Source organism: Paramisgurnus dabryanus, chromosome 6 (assembly GCF_030506205.2).
Source record: "Paramisgurnus dabryanus chromosome 6, PD_genome_1.1, whole genome shotgun sequence".
Lineage (NCBI taxonomy): Eukaryota > Metazoa > Chordata > Actinopteri > Cypriniformes > Cobitidae > Paramisgurnus > Paramisgurnus dabryanus.
The window spans coordinates 38033234-38049612 of record NC_133342.1 but is presented as its reverse complement, the minus strand read 5'-3'; the positions used below and the strand labels follow the sequence as shown (position 1 = coordinate 38049612).

Sequence of the window (16379 nt, the reverse complement as noted above, 5' to 3'; positions counted from 1 at the left end):
ATTAAAATCACATCTTTAGTGTATGTCTAGTCTATATGCTTGTTGTATTTCACAGTAAGTTTGTTTTTACAATATGAACATGAGAGTTATGTGATTCCCATCCATAAATTCATGCAATAACCAACTTACAATATTGTTTGCTGGTGTTTGTTAGTTCAGTTTGTCAGATCAGTCTGAATCATAATCTAATGCTTCCTCTTTTTCCTCATTAAGTTTTTTTAGTAAGATGTCAGACACTGAAGTTGCAGTATTAATTACATTGTTTTAAATACATGTTTTAAATACGCTGGGGCATGGGGGGCTTTGGTTCTTGGACTTTGCATAGGGCCCCCAAAATGGTAAACACGCCACTGGCTATCATAGCTTCTCTATGCGCTTCGAAAGGGAGGTGTGAGCTGTGGACTGAGCCGTTGATTGCAATTCTCAGTCTCACCACTAGATGCCGCTAAGATCTACACACTGCACCTTTAAAAACCTAAGCTTTTTTACAAATAATTTAAAGTGAGAAATTTTAAGTTCATAAAATATGTTTAGGTGTCATCAAATACATTTCAAATATTTCAGTTGGTAACACTAAGAAAATTCAAGTTGAATTTGAAAATGTAAAGATAAAAAAATTATTTAAAAAAATTAAGCTTTTCAATTATTATTATTTTTTTAAATTTAAAGTTTGAACATTTATGTTTAAAGTTATGTTTACTTTTTAAACTTTTTTATTTTAGGATAAAAACTTCTTAAACTCTTTCACCGCCAGCGTTTTAAAAAAAGTTGCAGCCAGCTCAGCGTTTTTCATGATTTTCACCAAAGTTTAATGCCTTCCAGAAAATGTTCTTCTTTAAATATATAAACATACAATATACCAAATGAAAGAACAGACCCTCTGCTTTCAAACCAAAAAAAAACGTTTCATCCTACCTTTAGTGGTTCTTTTGTAATCAGCTTTTGAATATGGGTAGGTTTCTGCAAAAACACCATATTTTGAGTAAAAAGCAGAAATAATTCCATTTTTGTGACAGACTTTTCATAGAGATCCCTTTCAGAGCGATCTTTAAAACAGACACGGACATGCAGCCGCTTGCCATAGGGCAATACTTCCGGGTTTAAAAAGTTGCGGAAGGGATAATAGCGGTATTGCGGAAAGACGGAAAAACTCGTCATTGGCGGGGAAGCGTTTTCTCTTGATTGACGAGATATCTCGTCAATGGCGGGGAAAGAGTAAAAAAGATTTTAAAGTGAGGAAATTTCGAGTGTCACGAGTTAAAGTAATTTTTTTAATTAATCCAACTTTCACTTTTTACAGTGTAGTTTAATAAAAAAAAAAAATTTCAGTTAGTAACACTAAGAAAATTCATGTTCATTTTTTTAACTTTAGGTGAAAATGTAAAGAGAAAAAAATCTTTATTTAAAATGAGAAAATTAAAAAAAGTATTTTTTCTATTTCTATATCCATCTCTCACTTCTTACAGTGTAGTTTCAATTTAAAAAAAAAAATTTCAGTTGGTAAAACTTAGTTATTTTTCAACTTTAATTTTCTCACTTATTTAGTGAGAGTCTTTATAAAGTCTTCAAAAAAGCTTTTTTTTAAATAATTCAAAGTGAGAAAATTTGAGTTGAAAACATTCAATTTCTTAGTTGTTACCAGTTAATCCAACTTGTACTTTTTAAAGTGTACATGGCACCAGAAATAAAAAGTGAATCAGAATGAGTATGATTAGTATGTTCTTAGTTGAATTGTATAATAAGGTTGTTATTTAGTTACAGTAGTAAAATTTTAAGAATTGCATTGACAAAACTTTTATTTTTCAAGGTATGAAAAATATTTTGCACTTTCAATTTTCAAAATACAATTCAATAACAACATTGTTCAAGGGTCTGACATATTGAGGCTAAAATCAACATGTTCAACACATTTGTGAATACACAAATAGTATCAGTTAAAAACAGGCCTGGAAATGGCAGAAATTCAATGGGGGACTACAATTTTTGAGAGGGGGGGGGGTAATTTTTGATGACTTTTAGGCTGTTTATATCTAGTATTAAAATGCGTTTTGGTCAATCGGATTGACGTGTTTAAATTGCAGCAAACTAATATGTCAGTGTCCGCTGCTTGTGTTGCAAGTAAACATGGTGCACAGTGTTTTGTACATGTAAGAGCTTGCTATGATATTTCAGCTCAATTGATGAAATAAGATCACGCAACTTTCACACGATCGTAAAATTAGACTAATTGAAAGACATGGAGATCAGCCGCTTTAGTTTTATCAATGAATGGCTAAAAATAGCACTGTACACACATCTTAATACAAATTTAATACTTAGTAAATTTGTCCTCAGGTTAAAAAACAATTGGTAGTGTATGAAAATGTGGATATTTATTTAATGGATATTTCATATAAGAGGAAAAATCTGTTAAATAGTGCTCTGTGACTGAAGTGTCATGTGACAAGCTTGATGATGCAATAATAATTGGAATAAAAAAACTCACAATGGGGAGTAATGCTATTAAGTGTTTAAATTATAATTCCTGTTTAATTCCACCATTTAAAAAATTCTAAACAATTTAAAAGTAAAACTCTGTTCCCCGTCGAAATTCACTCTGTCCCCCTGCGTTCCCCCATTTCCAGCCCTGGTTATAAAGCAATTACACTTATTTAACACATCTCATACACTATATACCATGTGCATTAATACTTAAGAAAATACTGTAATAGCTTACACAACCATATTGAAAGTCTGAATGACACAATATTGTACTTAAAGCACATCTGTAGATAAACAAAAATTTAAATTACTATTAAGATTTTTACATTGAAATCTTTACGTATTTACATGTTAGTTTTCTGTTTGTGATTAGATCTTTAAGTTTATATAATAAAATATACAAAAAATCTAACTTTAAAACCATCTTGTGCATCTATCATAATCCTCCTCTATGAATTCTAATCAGGCGTTTCTTCAGTCAGTCTTAAGGCTACCTTCTTCTTCTGCGTGGCTGTAATCTCTGACGAGAACCTGGAGTCCGACTTCCTGAAGGGGAAAGAGAATAGGACAAGCCATTTGTTTACTGTATACAGTTGTACAGCAGTCAGAGATGATGTCATTGAAAATGTATTCATTACATATACTGTACAGTACTTTGCAAACACCAACATGCCACCATTAGAGTGGTGGTTTTTGCAATGGTATGTGGCCATATATAATTATTTCTTTGTCTCTTTATTAAAATACTACCGAGCTCCTAAGGTGACATTGGAGTAAAAAAATCTAAAGTTTAGTTTCATGTGCTCACGTGAAACTTTTATGTGCAGAATTTTTTTTAAAGTTTAGTTTCACGTGCGCACGTGAAAGTTTCACGTGCACACGCGAAACTAAACGCGATAGTTTCAGATGCGCACACGACAGTTTCACGTGCGCACACGAAACTAAACTTTATTTAATTTTTTCTCCATGTTCCGTTAGTAGTGTACAAACAGAAAATACAGGAAATTTGTACGCAATATTTAAAAAAATTCTAACTAAATGCGATAGTTTCACGTGTGTACGCGATAGATTCATGTGAGCACACGACAGTTTCACGTGCGCACACGAAACTAAACTTTATTAAATTTTTGCTCCATGTTCCCTTAGTAGTGTACAACCAGAAAATACAGGAAATTTGTACGCAATATTTAAAAAAATTCTAACTAAATGCGATAGTTTCACGTGTGTACGCGATAGATTCATGTGAGCACACGACAGTTTCACGTGCGCACACGAAACTAAACTTTATTAAATTTTGCTCCATGTTCCCTTAGTAGTGTACAACCAGAAAATACAGGAAATTTGTATGCAATATTTACAAAAAAATTCTAACTAAACGCAATAGTTTCACGGGCGTACGCGATAGATTCATGTGCGCACACGAAACTAAACTTTATTAAATTTTTGCTCCATGTTCCCTTAGTAGTGTACAACCAGAAAATACAGGAAATTTGTATGCAATATTTAAAAAAATTCTAACTAAATGCGATAGTTTCACATGCGCACACGACAGTTTCACGTGCGCACACGAAACTAAACTTTCTTAAATTTTTGCTCCATGTTCCCTTAGTAGTGTACAACCAGAAAGTACAGGAAATTTGTATGCAATATTTAAAAACAATTCTAACTAAACGCAATAGTTTCACGGGCGTACGCGATAGATTCATGTGCGCACACGAAACTAAACTTTATTAAATTTTTGCTCCATGTTCCCTTAGTAGTGTACAACCAGAAAATACAGGAAATTTGTATGCAATATTTAAAAAAATTCTAACTAAATGCGATAGTTTCACATGCGCACACGACAGTTTCACGTGCGCACACGAAACTAAACTTTCTTAAATTTTTGCTCCATGTTCCCTTAGTAGTGTACAACCAGAAAGTACAGGAAATTTGTATGCAATATTTAAAAACAATTCTAACTAAACGCAATAGTTTCACGGGCGTACGCGATAGATTCATGTGCGCACACGACAGTTTCACGTGCGCACACAAAACTAAACTTTCTTAAATTTTTGCTCCATGTTCCCTTAGTAGTGTACAACCAGAAAATACAGGAAATTTTCATGCAATATTAAAAAAAATTCTAACCAAACGCATTAGTTTCACGGGCGTACGCGATAGATTCATGTGCGCACACGACAGTTTCACGTGCGCACACAAAACTAAACTTTCTTAAATTTTTGCTCCATGTTCCCTTAGTAGTGTACAACCAGAAAATACAGGAAATTTTCATGCAATATTAAAAAAAATTCTAACCAAACGCATTAGTTTCACGGGCGTACGCGATAGATTCATGTGCGCACACGACAGTTTCACGTGCGCACACAAAACTAAACTTTCTTAAATTTTTGCTCCATGTTCCCTTAGTAGTGTACAACCAGAAAATACAGGAAATTTTCATGCAATATTAAAAAAAATTCTAACCAAACGCATTAGTTTCACGGGCGTACGCGATAGATTCATGTGCGCACACGACAGTTTCACGTGCGCACATGAAACTAAACTTTATTTCATTTTTGCTCCATGTTCCCTTAGTAGTGTACAACCAGAAAATACAGGAAATTTGTATGCAATATTTAAAAAAAATTCTAACTAAACGCGATAGTTTCATGTGTGCACACGACAGTTTCGCGTGTGCACGCGAAACTAAACTTTATTTAATTTTTTCTCCTTGTCCCCTTAGTAGTATACAACCAGAAAATACAGGAAATTTTATGCAATATTAAAAATTATAAACTGTGTTAAGTATTTAAAGCAACACTATGTAGTTTCCATGTAAAAATGACTTACAGCTCCCCCATGTGGTTAAAAATGCAACAGTGCCTGGTATCAGACACTCTTCTGCAGGCAGGGGGAGGGGCGGGGCTGTGTGCTCTACCCTCCACCGCCACTTTCAGAGTGTGCTTGTAGCAGCTAGGAGGCTGCTCAGGTTGCAGCAACAGTACAATTTGTCCATTTAAAAGTTGTTCTATCACTGAAATAATTTTAGAGACATTATTTAAGGGTAAAAAAAACACATAGTGTTGCTTTATTGTGAGCTTTTCTTAAACTTGCAGGTGAAAATGAAATCCTAATTTCTAATACTTTTGCCTGAAGACATCATTTTGTTCTGAAATTTTATTTATTGTGTGTAAAAAAAAATTCATCTCATTAATCATTAAAACTTTGCTAAAACCACAAAACTGGTGGTGGCGTAATACTTTTGTACAATACTGTAAATTGCATATAGTCAGATTAGTTCTCAGTGAATGCTAAGTTCTCATTCATGGATAAACGATCTGAAATCAAAACTCAATGAATGCTTTTCCTGATACTCACCATATGATGAGAATGAAGGTACGTTAAATGTGGGCACACTAAAGGTAAAAGGGATTGGTCCAGCCTGCCCAAAGTTCAGCGTTGTTCCTAGGGCTATAAAATAAACAACGTAAACACCTAAAGCATCGTCACATGCAATTACTCATATATTGTAACAATATTTTGTAATGAAATGTTTCACATTAATATGCAGGGTATATTTTGGGTGAATTTATGGTATTGTGGGATTCACACATCCAATTACTGTACCTGCGTCTGACTCTGAATCTGCATTGGGTTTCAATGGTTGAATAATAGTAACATCATTCACTGCAAATCAGAACGTAAAAGTAATTTAACATTTCAATAAAACACAGATTTTAATAATCCACTCCTAAAAATGAAGGTGCTGCATGATGCCCTAGAAGAATGCCATTTTTGGCTGTATTGTTCCTTAAGAGACCTTTTGGCCCTGTCCCAAATTGCGCACCTCATGTGGACATTTTCACTCTCGTGGCCTTAAATTGGGCGTGCTCGCTAGTCTATGAGTCCGTAGGTCAGGGTTCCCCAAATCTTACCCTGGAGGGCCGGAGCACTACAGAGTTTAGGTCGCAGGGAATTCCCTGCCGTAGGGAATCTCATCTGTTATTTTTACGCTCCGAAGTGTGCTAATCAGCGCCCCCTTTGCACCCACAAGTCCTTGTGAAAAAGCAATCAGACGACAAATGGAAAGAGTTCACACTGAAGGGCAACTTCTCTTCCCATTTCCGGCATGACCCTCGAGTCTGTCCCAAAATACGACTCCAATGCATCCTTGTGGACTTGTGTCAAGGGTCCTTAAGGTCTGCACTACATGAGTCATCCAAGTGTGGACTCTGAGGAAGTCCACAAGACTGGAGTGTGCCATTTGAGACAGGGCCTTAAAGAGATAGTTCACCCAAAAATGAAAATTCTGTCATCATTTACCAGTGATGCACGGGTTGATCCAAAACTGCGGTCACCCATGGTTACGAGTCATCCAAAAATATTTTTAATTATATTTGGGTCGCGGTCAGTCAGATCGTTTGAAATAAAGATGCAAATTAACTATTTTAAACAATTACTACTTATAGGCCAGGAAGTGGGTTGGGTACAATATTGTTTTTGCGGTCCGAGTTGCGGGTGGGTGGGTTAGTTTAAAACGTCGGTTGGGTGCGGGTTGTCTATACATTGACCCGTGCATCACTGTCATTTACTAACTCTCATGTTGATAAAAACCTGTATAAATGTCTTTGTTCAGGACACAGAAGCACCATTGACTTCCATATAGGAAAAAATACTACTATGGAAGTCAATGGTGCTCAAAAATGGTTTGGCTACAAACATCTTCTCTTGTGTTCAGGAGAACAAAAATAAAGTTGTTGCTTTTTGGATGAAGTAACCCTTTAACAGCTGAAGAACCTTTTGCTTTCTTGAGGTTCTTTAGACTATAAAAAGATAAGAGATGGTTCTTTAAAAAATGTAATTTATATATTCAATATCGAGTTTATACATTTTCCCAATGCACATTATTCTAGCTTTACAAAAACCACAAAGCATGCATGTCTTTTTCAATCAAGAGCACCTTTCTCAGAGATGTTCACAAATCCTCCTTGGCAAACGTCATCTAGAAGAGCCTGAAACTCGACAAGCGCCGCCACTGCAGTTTCGAAGTTTGGGTCTTGGAAAATGCTTGGTACCACTTCAGCAGACACAGGCTGAGCACACAGAGACCTGCAATTCTGAGCAACAGTACAAGACAGAATAATCCAACAACTGCAATTAAATATTGCAACATCCAAAAAAAAGCTTGCAGGCAGAGGAAATTGCAACCCAATTCCTAGATTCAGTCCACGAAGGCTATAGAAGTAAACTCCGCCTATATTTCAGTAATGATTAAAGGGCAAGAATTTGAATGCAAATTCACCATGGTCACACTGTAAAACCACAAAACACACCTGGATTGAATTAAAACCTTTCTTTCTTTCTCCTTTAGGCTAAGAAATACAGTAGCTTAGCCAAAAGGAAAGTTCAGTCATAATTTACTCTCATGTCATTTCAATGCCGACTTTCTTTGTAGAACACAAAATGAGCTGCATTTTCTTTTTGTTAGATTGAAAGCATACAGTATACTGGCCAGGGGCTGTAAAGCTTGCACGTTGTATTACATGTCTTCTGAGACCACCTGATAGCTTTACTATGAGTCTTTCATCTTTGTAGATTCACATACATGCGTAAATTTGACCTTACTGTTTCTTAGCAGCATTGCTTTTTGCATGTTGTGTAGCTTTAGGTGAACCAGTGGTGAGGCCAGACATTTTCAACCGAGTGGACCTTGGTGAAATAGGGTGGACCCCAATGTTTACTCTTAAATTACATAATTTTACAATTAAACGTATTACTTTACATTTTTTGAGTCATGGATCGAATAATTTTCGGATCAGCAAAAAATGGAAAAGGAAAATAAGAACAAATCAAGACATTATAAGCATATGACAAAAAAAGAAAAGTATAACATCAATAGTATTAATGAATAGAAATAAAATGAATAATAACACTAGGTTTCATTCACGAAGCATGCATACACACAAATGTGTGCGTGAGATGTGCGTACGGATGTTTTCACGAACAAATCATGATTCAACAAAAACTTTCGTAACAAAATTTCTTCTAAATGTATGCAAAAATTCAAGAAAAGCCAAAACCACTCGTACGCAATAATCACGTATGCTATAATTATAATGTTTACAATAATGATGATATATAAAATGTACATGATTATATTTGATATTATAATATTTTCTGTAATTATTATTATTATATACATTATAAAATACACTATTATAGCCTACTTATTTCTACACATAAAGAAGATGCACATAATGACAAATCTTCACTCTTTCCTTCCTCACTTTTTAAAGCTATATAAGAAAGCGTATGCTTAATGCCTAATGTAAACGTCACGTAAATGTGATGAGAAGTCTAAAGTCAATCACTTGATCTCCTGTCTGTTTTATTTTAGATACAGTTGCTCGTCTTTGCATATTAATTAAATGTCATATTTGTTAATGCATTCAATACTTCTTTAAATGTTACTCCGGTCAGTGGAGAGCACTGGCTTCCTCCAGCGATAGCAAAACCTCACACGTTTTGTGAATAAGGCGGAACGTTTTCGTGAGAAGTACAAGTGTGCTTATAAATACGAAAAACATACGCAATTATTAGTGAATGAGACCCAATGCCTTCTCTTTAATTTAAATATTTTTAATCTTTTTCAAGCTACAGAAGTGATTTCCCTTTTGTATTTTCCTGATGCGTATTTGAGTGATTATGTTTAAAGGGGACATATATCATAAAAATCTTTTTTGTGACTTTTTCCACATTTAAAGCGTAACTAAACCCCTGGTCAGAGCCTGACTCCACCCACTGGCAATATTTGAAAAATGCAAGAAAAGTGGGCAGATCCCAACGACGATAGAGGGGACAAACTAGTGTGTGGTGAGATCGTAACAAGGGCGTGGTGAGCTTGAATCTGCTTACGTCACGAGTTATTTTTTGGACCCAACATCCAATAGGAAAATTCAACTGTAGTAGCAACCGTTCAACCTAAAGAGGGCAGCACTCAGACGTTTTTACACCATATATTGTAGTATTGAAACACTTTATACCCCAATGTCAAAAAACTTACCGAAATCAATAAACAGCACCAATAAAGCATCATTCTTACAGATCATTAACTAAAAAATGTTGGTTCAGGGTTTAGTTACCCTTTAAGTGCTATAACTGTGTCTCCAGTGCTTCTATTAACAAAGATTCATTTATGAAAATGAATAGGTCAAAAAAAATGTGTCTCCCCTTGTGATGTAAAAAGGGGATGGTATTTTATAATAATATCACCCTTTAATTTGCACTATCCAAACACGGCACTGCCATTTAGTGCAAAGAGAGAGAAAATATGACAGCACAAATAAGTTTCAATTCAAACACACCACCATTATGGCAGTCAGTGTTTGCATTTCATCAGCTCATTTGCATTAAAAGGAAACACCCAAAAGCGAACATGTTTGCTTGCAAACAATAAATTGTCTATATGGTATTTTGAGCTAAAACGTCACATATGTACTCTGGGAACACTAACGATTTATTTTAGATTTTAAAAGTCTTGTAAAATGTCCCCTTTAAAGAGATGATTATAATTTTTGTGTGATTTTTGCTTTTATTTTGTGTCTCTTTTGACTGGGTGGGCCAGCCGTCAATCTGAGTGGGCCCGTGCAACCCTGGATCTTATGTAGCCTCGCCACTGAGGTGAACTACTTACTTTGGATATAAAAAAGGTGCTAAAAAAGTTCTTCACAGCGAACCATTTTTTGTTCTGACATTACCTGAAGGAAGGCGATATGGTCATCTGTTTGTGAGAGTTGTCCTATCTCAGCATGTCTTTTCTTTAGCTCGGTTATCTCCTGTTCAAGCTGTTGAACAACTGATTCAGCCTGGCTCACAGCCGCCCTCTCCTGACCTCGGATCAGCTCTTTCACCTCGGTGCGCCGTCGCTCTATAGAGCAGACCAGCTCTGTGAAAATACGCTCGCTCTCGTCGAGGGCCTTTTGTGCAGAAATCTGAAAATAGACACAATTTATGCTTTAGCTTTAAATTAGACATCAAACTGAAATTATTTAAGGTTTAAAAAAAAGTTTGGTATCACTTTACTTGAAGGGGTGTTCATAAGACTGACATGACACCTTCATAATCATGACATGACACGTGTTATGAACTTGAAGGAGATTTTATGCATATTTATGACAACTGCCATTAAGTGTCATTTGTCCAATTATGTCATTTTTAATACAAAAATTACATTGTTTGAGATGACTTTTCTTATGACAACTTGACATAAACCAATATATCAAAACTTGTCATGACAACTTGACATTCCCAAGACAACATAATTGACCACTTTTTACCAGTGTTACAAATTGAATATGTCATTAAAATGGCAATAAGTGTTAACACTCTGTCATATAGTTTTAATACAGTGTAAAGAATATTTTTCTTGACCTCAACTACAGTGGTACAAAATTGAAATGGGTTAAGCTATGCAGCGTTGGGTCCATATAGCTGTTATTTACATTAAAATAATTAATTAATTATTTTATTTAATTAATTAAATTTAAATTTAATTAATTAAATGTTTTTTGTTTGTTCTTCTATGTCAGAAATGTTCTGACCCCTCTGTTAGTTGTCAGTTTTTTATTTATTGAGCACATACATAAAGTAAAGTATAATCTTTTGATGTGTCTGTTGCATTTTGTTAATGTTTTTAACCTCTTATGAAACGGCTGAAATTCCACAAGAGGGCTTATTTGATTCATTAGACTTTGCTCCACAAACGTGACACCCAAATATTGCATTATAAGTCTTGAATGAGAAGTGAGAGTCGAACGAATGTATAGTGAACTAATTGTTTAAATTTTTTTACTGGTAATTTGGTCAGAAATGTCAAGATTGTGAGGCAAGCTTATCGTTTTGGATTAAAAGGCTTGGATATTCCATTTCCTTGGACATTTGGGGATTTATGAACAATTTGTTTTGGACAATTTCACCGAAGCGGATAAAAGAAAGATTTTGAAGGCAAGTAAACAAACTTAAACGTGCCACCCGGTTCATGTAACTAACAACTAGATTACAGTTTTATGACTGCTATAAATCATCTTGTGCGTTGTGTGTGCACTTAATGGAATTCTGAGAGTCTAAGCTTTCAAACGATGTGCTGCATGACTAGGGCTGCAACAATTTATCGTGCAAATTTGAATGAATTACAGTGAAATGCCGCCAAATGCATCCAAACACCAGAGGGCGCTCTCGTGCAGAAACTCCAATTGTGCCACAGAAGAAGTAGCATTACGGACGTTATTCCAGGAAATGTCTAGAAGGATATTTATATATGAAATATTCTTCAGATTGTTTCAGGTATAGAATATTTTGAATTAACGAGTGTTGCTTTTTTAAATGCAAGTTATAAACGACTCCGACTCATAATGATTTTAGATTGATAAGGACTTCTTACTGACCAAAACGCCATAGTACACGCACAAGCTGGGCATTAAACACAGAATCGCAGCCTTGTGATGCAGAAACGATTTTAGACAGGTCTTTTTAAAGGTGCTCTAAGCGAATTGATTTGTTACATACAGAAAACATCTCCTCACTATCTGCTTGCTGCCTGTCCGCTGATCAAACTGTAAAAAAACGCGATCTCTGTAGACAGCCCAGGCTTCACAAACGGCAATAACAACATAGTGGACAAACCTACAAACAGAAACCATAACAAAGTGTTTCAGCCAATAAACGACAAGAAAGATTTGGGGGTAGGGGTTGGGTGCGTTCATGAAAGCACGGAAGGGAGGGGGAGGGGGAGGTGTTAGCTACGCTCCGTCTGTTTGAAAACAATTCAAAAGTCAACAAAAACTAACGTCTCGCAAATTCGATTAAAACGCGTTTAATGGGTCACGCGATTTATCATTGCAGCCCTATGCATGACCGTATATTTTGAAGATTTAAAGCTTCAAAGTTACAATGACGTTTATACAGCCTCACTTGCGTTTATGGCACAGTAATTTCACTTATCAGGTGAAATTATTTGACATAATATTAACACTTAATGACATTTAAATGACAGTTTAATGTAACATAAACCCATAAAGCTAGGTAGTTTCTTAAATTTGATAATTATTTTGTTATGTCATGTTTATGATAGATTTATGACATCTCAAATAATGTCATTTTTGCATTGAAATAACAAAATTGAACAAATTACACTTAATGGCAGTTGTCATGGAGATGCAATGATGCATAAAATCTTTGTAATCCCTGTGCATCAAAGTCAAAGTGAAACTGAAAGTCATGACAATTTCATGTTTTTAGTCACCATGTTTTTTTTTATACATATTGTATTTATAAGTAGTCCACTCTTAAGATACAAAAGTGTGCTTTTTTAGGAAAAGGTATTGCCCCAGTGCCAGCTTATGTAGGTTTTTTTCTGAGAGTGCATAAATACGCCAGTGAATAGTTTTTGTTAAACAAACGACTACGGTAGACCAAAGGTTAAATGACAAGGGCTGATATGGACTGAACCGAGATCAAACTTCAACAAAGGCTGTGCCGCAAAAACACATCACATAAAACACAATAAGACTCACAGTAAGCATCTGTGTAGCCCGTCTCAGGTCTGCCAACTCCTTTTCTCTCTCCTCAATCCTTTGCTGTGTATTCCTCTGCATTTCTGCAAGAGCGTTCTGTGAAAAACAGCTTACATTGTAACACTAGAAATATTCATTTATTCAAATAAGTCTTACACAGTCTCAACTGTTGTTTTAGTTTAAACACATTTCATAGCCTTCAACTTTACCTTCCTCTCATTCATTTCTGTTGCGGCCATAACCGTGTCATGCCCTTTATGGTCATCTGTCAAACAAAGGTAGCAGATGCATTGCTGATCTGTGCGGCAAAAAACCTCCAGTAGTTTGTCATGGTGACGGCACAGCTGTTCCTGTAGATTCCTGGAAGGAGAAGCCAGTTTGTGTTTCTGAAAGGCAGGGGACTCGTAGTGAGCTTGTACGTGGCTTTCGCAAAAAGACGCCAGACAGACCAGGCACGATTTAAAGGCTTTGTTTTTCTTTCCAGAGCAGACATCGCATTCAACATCCCCGGGCACGGCGTGGGTCGGTTCAGAGGGTATATCCGTGACGTTGAGCTCTGTATTTTTCAGTTTCTCCACCACATCAGCCAGCATGGTGTTTCTACCCAGAACAGGTCTCGGTGCGAAGCTCTGTCTGCATTGAGGGCAGCCATAAATACCCAGATAATCATCTTGGTCCCAGTAGCCTGTAATGCATGCTTTGCAGTAACTGTGTCCACATGGAACAGTCACAGGATCCTTAAGAACATCCAGACATATCGAACAGTTGAACTGGTCATGCTCCAGGAAAACCCCAGCCTGCGCCATTTTAAAAGGTTTCTGTTCGTTCAGCCCCAGTGACAAGCAGGCAGGCTTTGTTTATGCAGGAAGTGAGTCATGTGACCATCTGACCGGAGGGGGAGGGGCGAGCCGATGGCTTGCACAGCAACTGCGCAGCTAGAGAAGTCTGCAGTGTGTAGTGCATAGTAGGCAAGTTTACAGTATGGTATGGTTCCATAAGGAACCTTTGCACAAAATGGTTCTTTGTAGTGGAAAAAGGTTCTTCCGTTTGTAAAAAAGGTGAGAAAGAAGTGGGTCTTTTAAGAACCTTTGACCAAAAAGGAGAACCAAAAATGGTTATTCTATGAGTTCGCTGCAAAGAATCCTTTTAGAGACTTTGCATTTAAGAGTGTATGTGAATCTTATAAACACTTATACGTGTTAAATTGTACCCCAAAATCAAAGAAAACAAAATAAATGAAAGATGTTTGCATTTAAATTATGCACATTTTCAGAATGATCACAATTTTTACATTCAACGATCACAATGCAAAAAATATATATATATAAAAATGACACAAACAAAGCGATTTTTTTTTATCTTATTTATTATAATATTAAAATATATATATATTATCAAAAATACATTTCAGAATGTATTTACGTAAGCATATTTTCGGCCATTTTTTGTATATTTTATTATAATATTAAAAATATCATCTATTAGCAAAACTACATTTCAGAATGCATTTACGTAAACATATTTTTGGCCATTTTTATTATATTATTAAAATATAACATATATTAGCAAAAATACATTTCAGAATGTCTTAACGTAAATATATTTTTGGCCATTTTTTATTATATTATTAAAATATAATATATATATTAGCAAAAATACATTTCAGAATGTATTTACGTAAATATATTTTTGGCCATTTTTTACGGACATTTTTTTACTTTTTTATTATATTATTAAAACATAATATATATTAGCAAAAATACATTTCAGAATGTATTTACATAAATATATTTTCGGCCATTTTTGTATATTTTTATTATAATATTAAAAATATCATCTATTAGCAAAAATACATTTCAGAATGCATTTACGTAAACATATTTTTGGCCATTTTTATTATATTATTAAAATATAATATATATTAGCAAAAATACATTTCAGAATGTCTTAACGTAAATATATTTTTGGCCATTTTTTATTATATTATTAAAATATAATATATATTAGCAAAAATACATTTCAGAATGTATTTATGTAAATATATTTTTGGCCATTTTTGTATATTTTTTATAATATTAAAATATAATATATATTAGCAAAAATACATTTCAGAATGTCTTAACGTAAATATATTTTTGGCCATTTTTTATTGTATTATTAAAATATAATATATATTAGCAAAAATACATTTCAGAATGTATTTATGTAAATATATTTTTGGCCATTTTTGTATATTTTTTATAATATTAAAATATAATATATATTAGCAAAAATACATTTCAGAATGTCTTAACGTAAATATATTTTTGGCCATTTTTATTATATTATTAAAACATAATATATATTAGCAAAAATACATTTCAGAATGTATTTACGTAAATATATTTTCGGCCATTTTTGTATATTTTTATTATAATATTAAAAATATCATCTATTAGCAAAAATACATTTCAGAATGCATTTACGTAAACATATTTTTGGCCATTTTTTATTATATTATTAAAATATAATATATATTAGCAAAAATACATTTCAGAATGTCTTAACGTCAATCTATTTTTGGCCATTTTTTATTATATTATTAAAATATAATATATATATTAGCAAAAATACATTTCAGAATGTATTTATGTAAATATATTTTTGGCCATTTTTGTATATTTTTATAATATTAAAATATAATATATATATTAGCAAAATACATTTCAGAATATATTTGCCTAAATATATTTTCGGCCATTTTTTATATTTTTATTAGAATATTAAAATATAATATATATTAGCAAAATACATTTCAGAATGTATTTGCGTAAATATATTTTATCAGCAATTTTTTTATATTTTTATTAGAATATATATATATATATATATATATATATATATATATATATATATATATATATATATATATATATATATATATATATATAAGCAAAAATAAATTTCAGAATGTATTTATGTAAATATATTTTTGGCCATTTTTGTATATTTTTTATAATATTAAAATATAATATATATTAGCAAAAATACATTTCAGAATGTCTTAACGTAAATATATTTTTGGACATTTTTATTATATTATTAAAACATAATATATATTAGCAAAAATACATTTCAGAATGTATTTACGTAAATATATTTTCGGCCATTTTTGTATATTTTTATTATAATATTAAAAATATCATCTATTAGCAAAAATACATTTCAGAATGCATTTAAGTAAACATATTTTTGGCCATTTTTTATTATATTATTAAAATATAATATATATTAGCAAAAATACATTTAAGAATGTCTTAACGTCAATCTATTTTTGGCCATTTTTTATTATATTATTAAAATATA

The 16379-nt window shown here is 33.4% G+C and overlaps 1 protein-coding gene across 1 annotated transcript; it reads right to left on the bottom strand.

The window, feature by feature from the left end:
• Nucleotides 1-1778: 1778 nt before the first annotated feature.
• Nucleotides 1779-13916, bottom strand: ftr67 (finTRIM family, member 67). Its single transcript, XM_065276734.2, has 7 exons — nucleotides 13244-13916; nucleotides 13035-13130; nucleotides 10221-10454; nucleotides 7424-7580; nucleotides 6091-6150; nucleotides 5842-5934; nucleotides 1779-3027 (listed from the first exon to the last, which is right to left on the bottom strand). Exons 1-7 carry the CDS (start codon nucleotides 13838-13840, stop codon nucleotides 2972-2974), a joined length of 1293 nt encoding a protein of 430 aa, XP_065132806.1. The 5' UTR covers nucleotides 13841-13916; the 3' UTR covers nucleotides 1779-2971.
• Between the last annotated feature and the right edge of the window lie 2463 nt (nucleotides 13917-16379).

Coding starts and splice junctions, on each gene's coding strand:
- ftr67 (XM_065276734.2), bottom strand. CDS start 13,840: ATGGCGCAGGCTGGGGTTTTCCTGGAGCATGACCAGTTCAACTGTTCG. Junction 10,455..13,034: donor GGGCTACACAGATGCTTACT/GTGAGTCTTATT, acceptor GTCTATTTTCAG/ATTTCTGCACAAAAGGCCCT. Junction 3,028..5,841: donor ACCTTCATTCTCATCATATG/GTGAGTATCAGG, acceptor TTTCCCCTTCAG/GAAGTCGGACTCCAGGTTCT.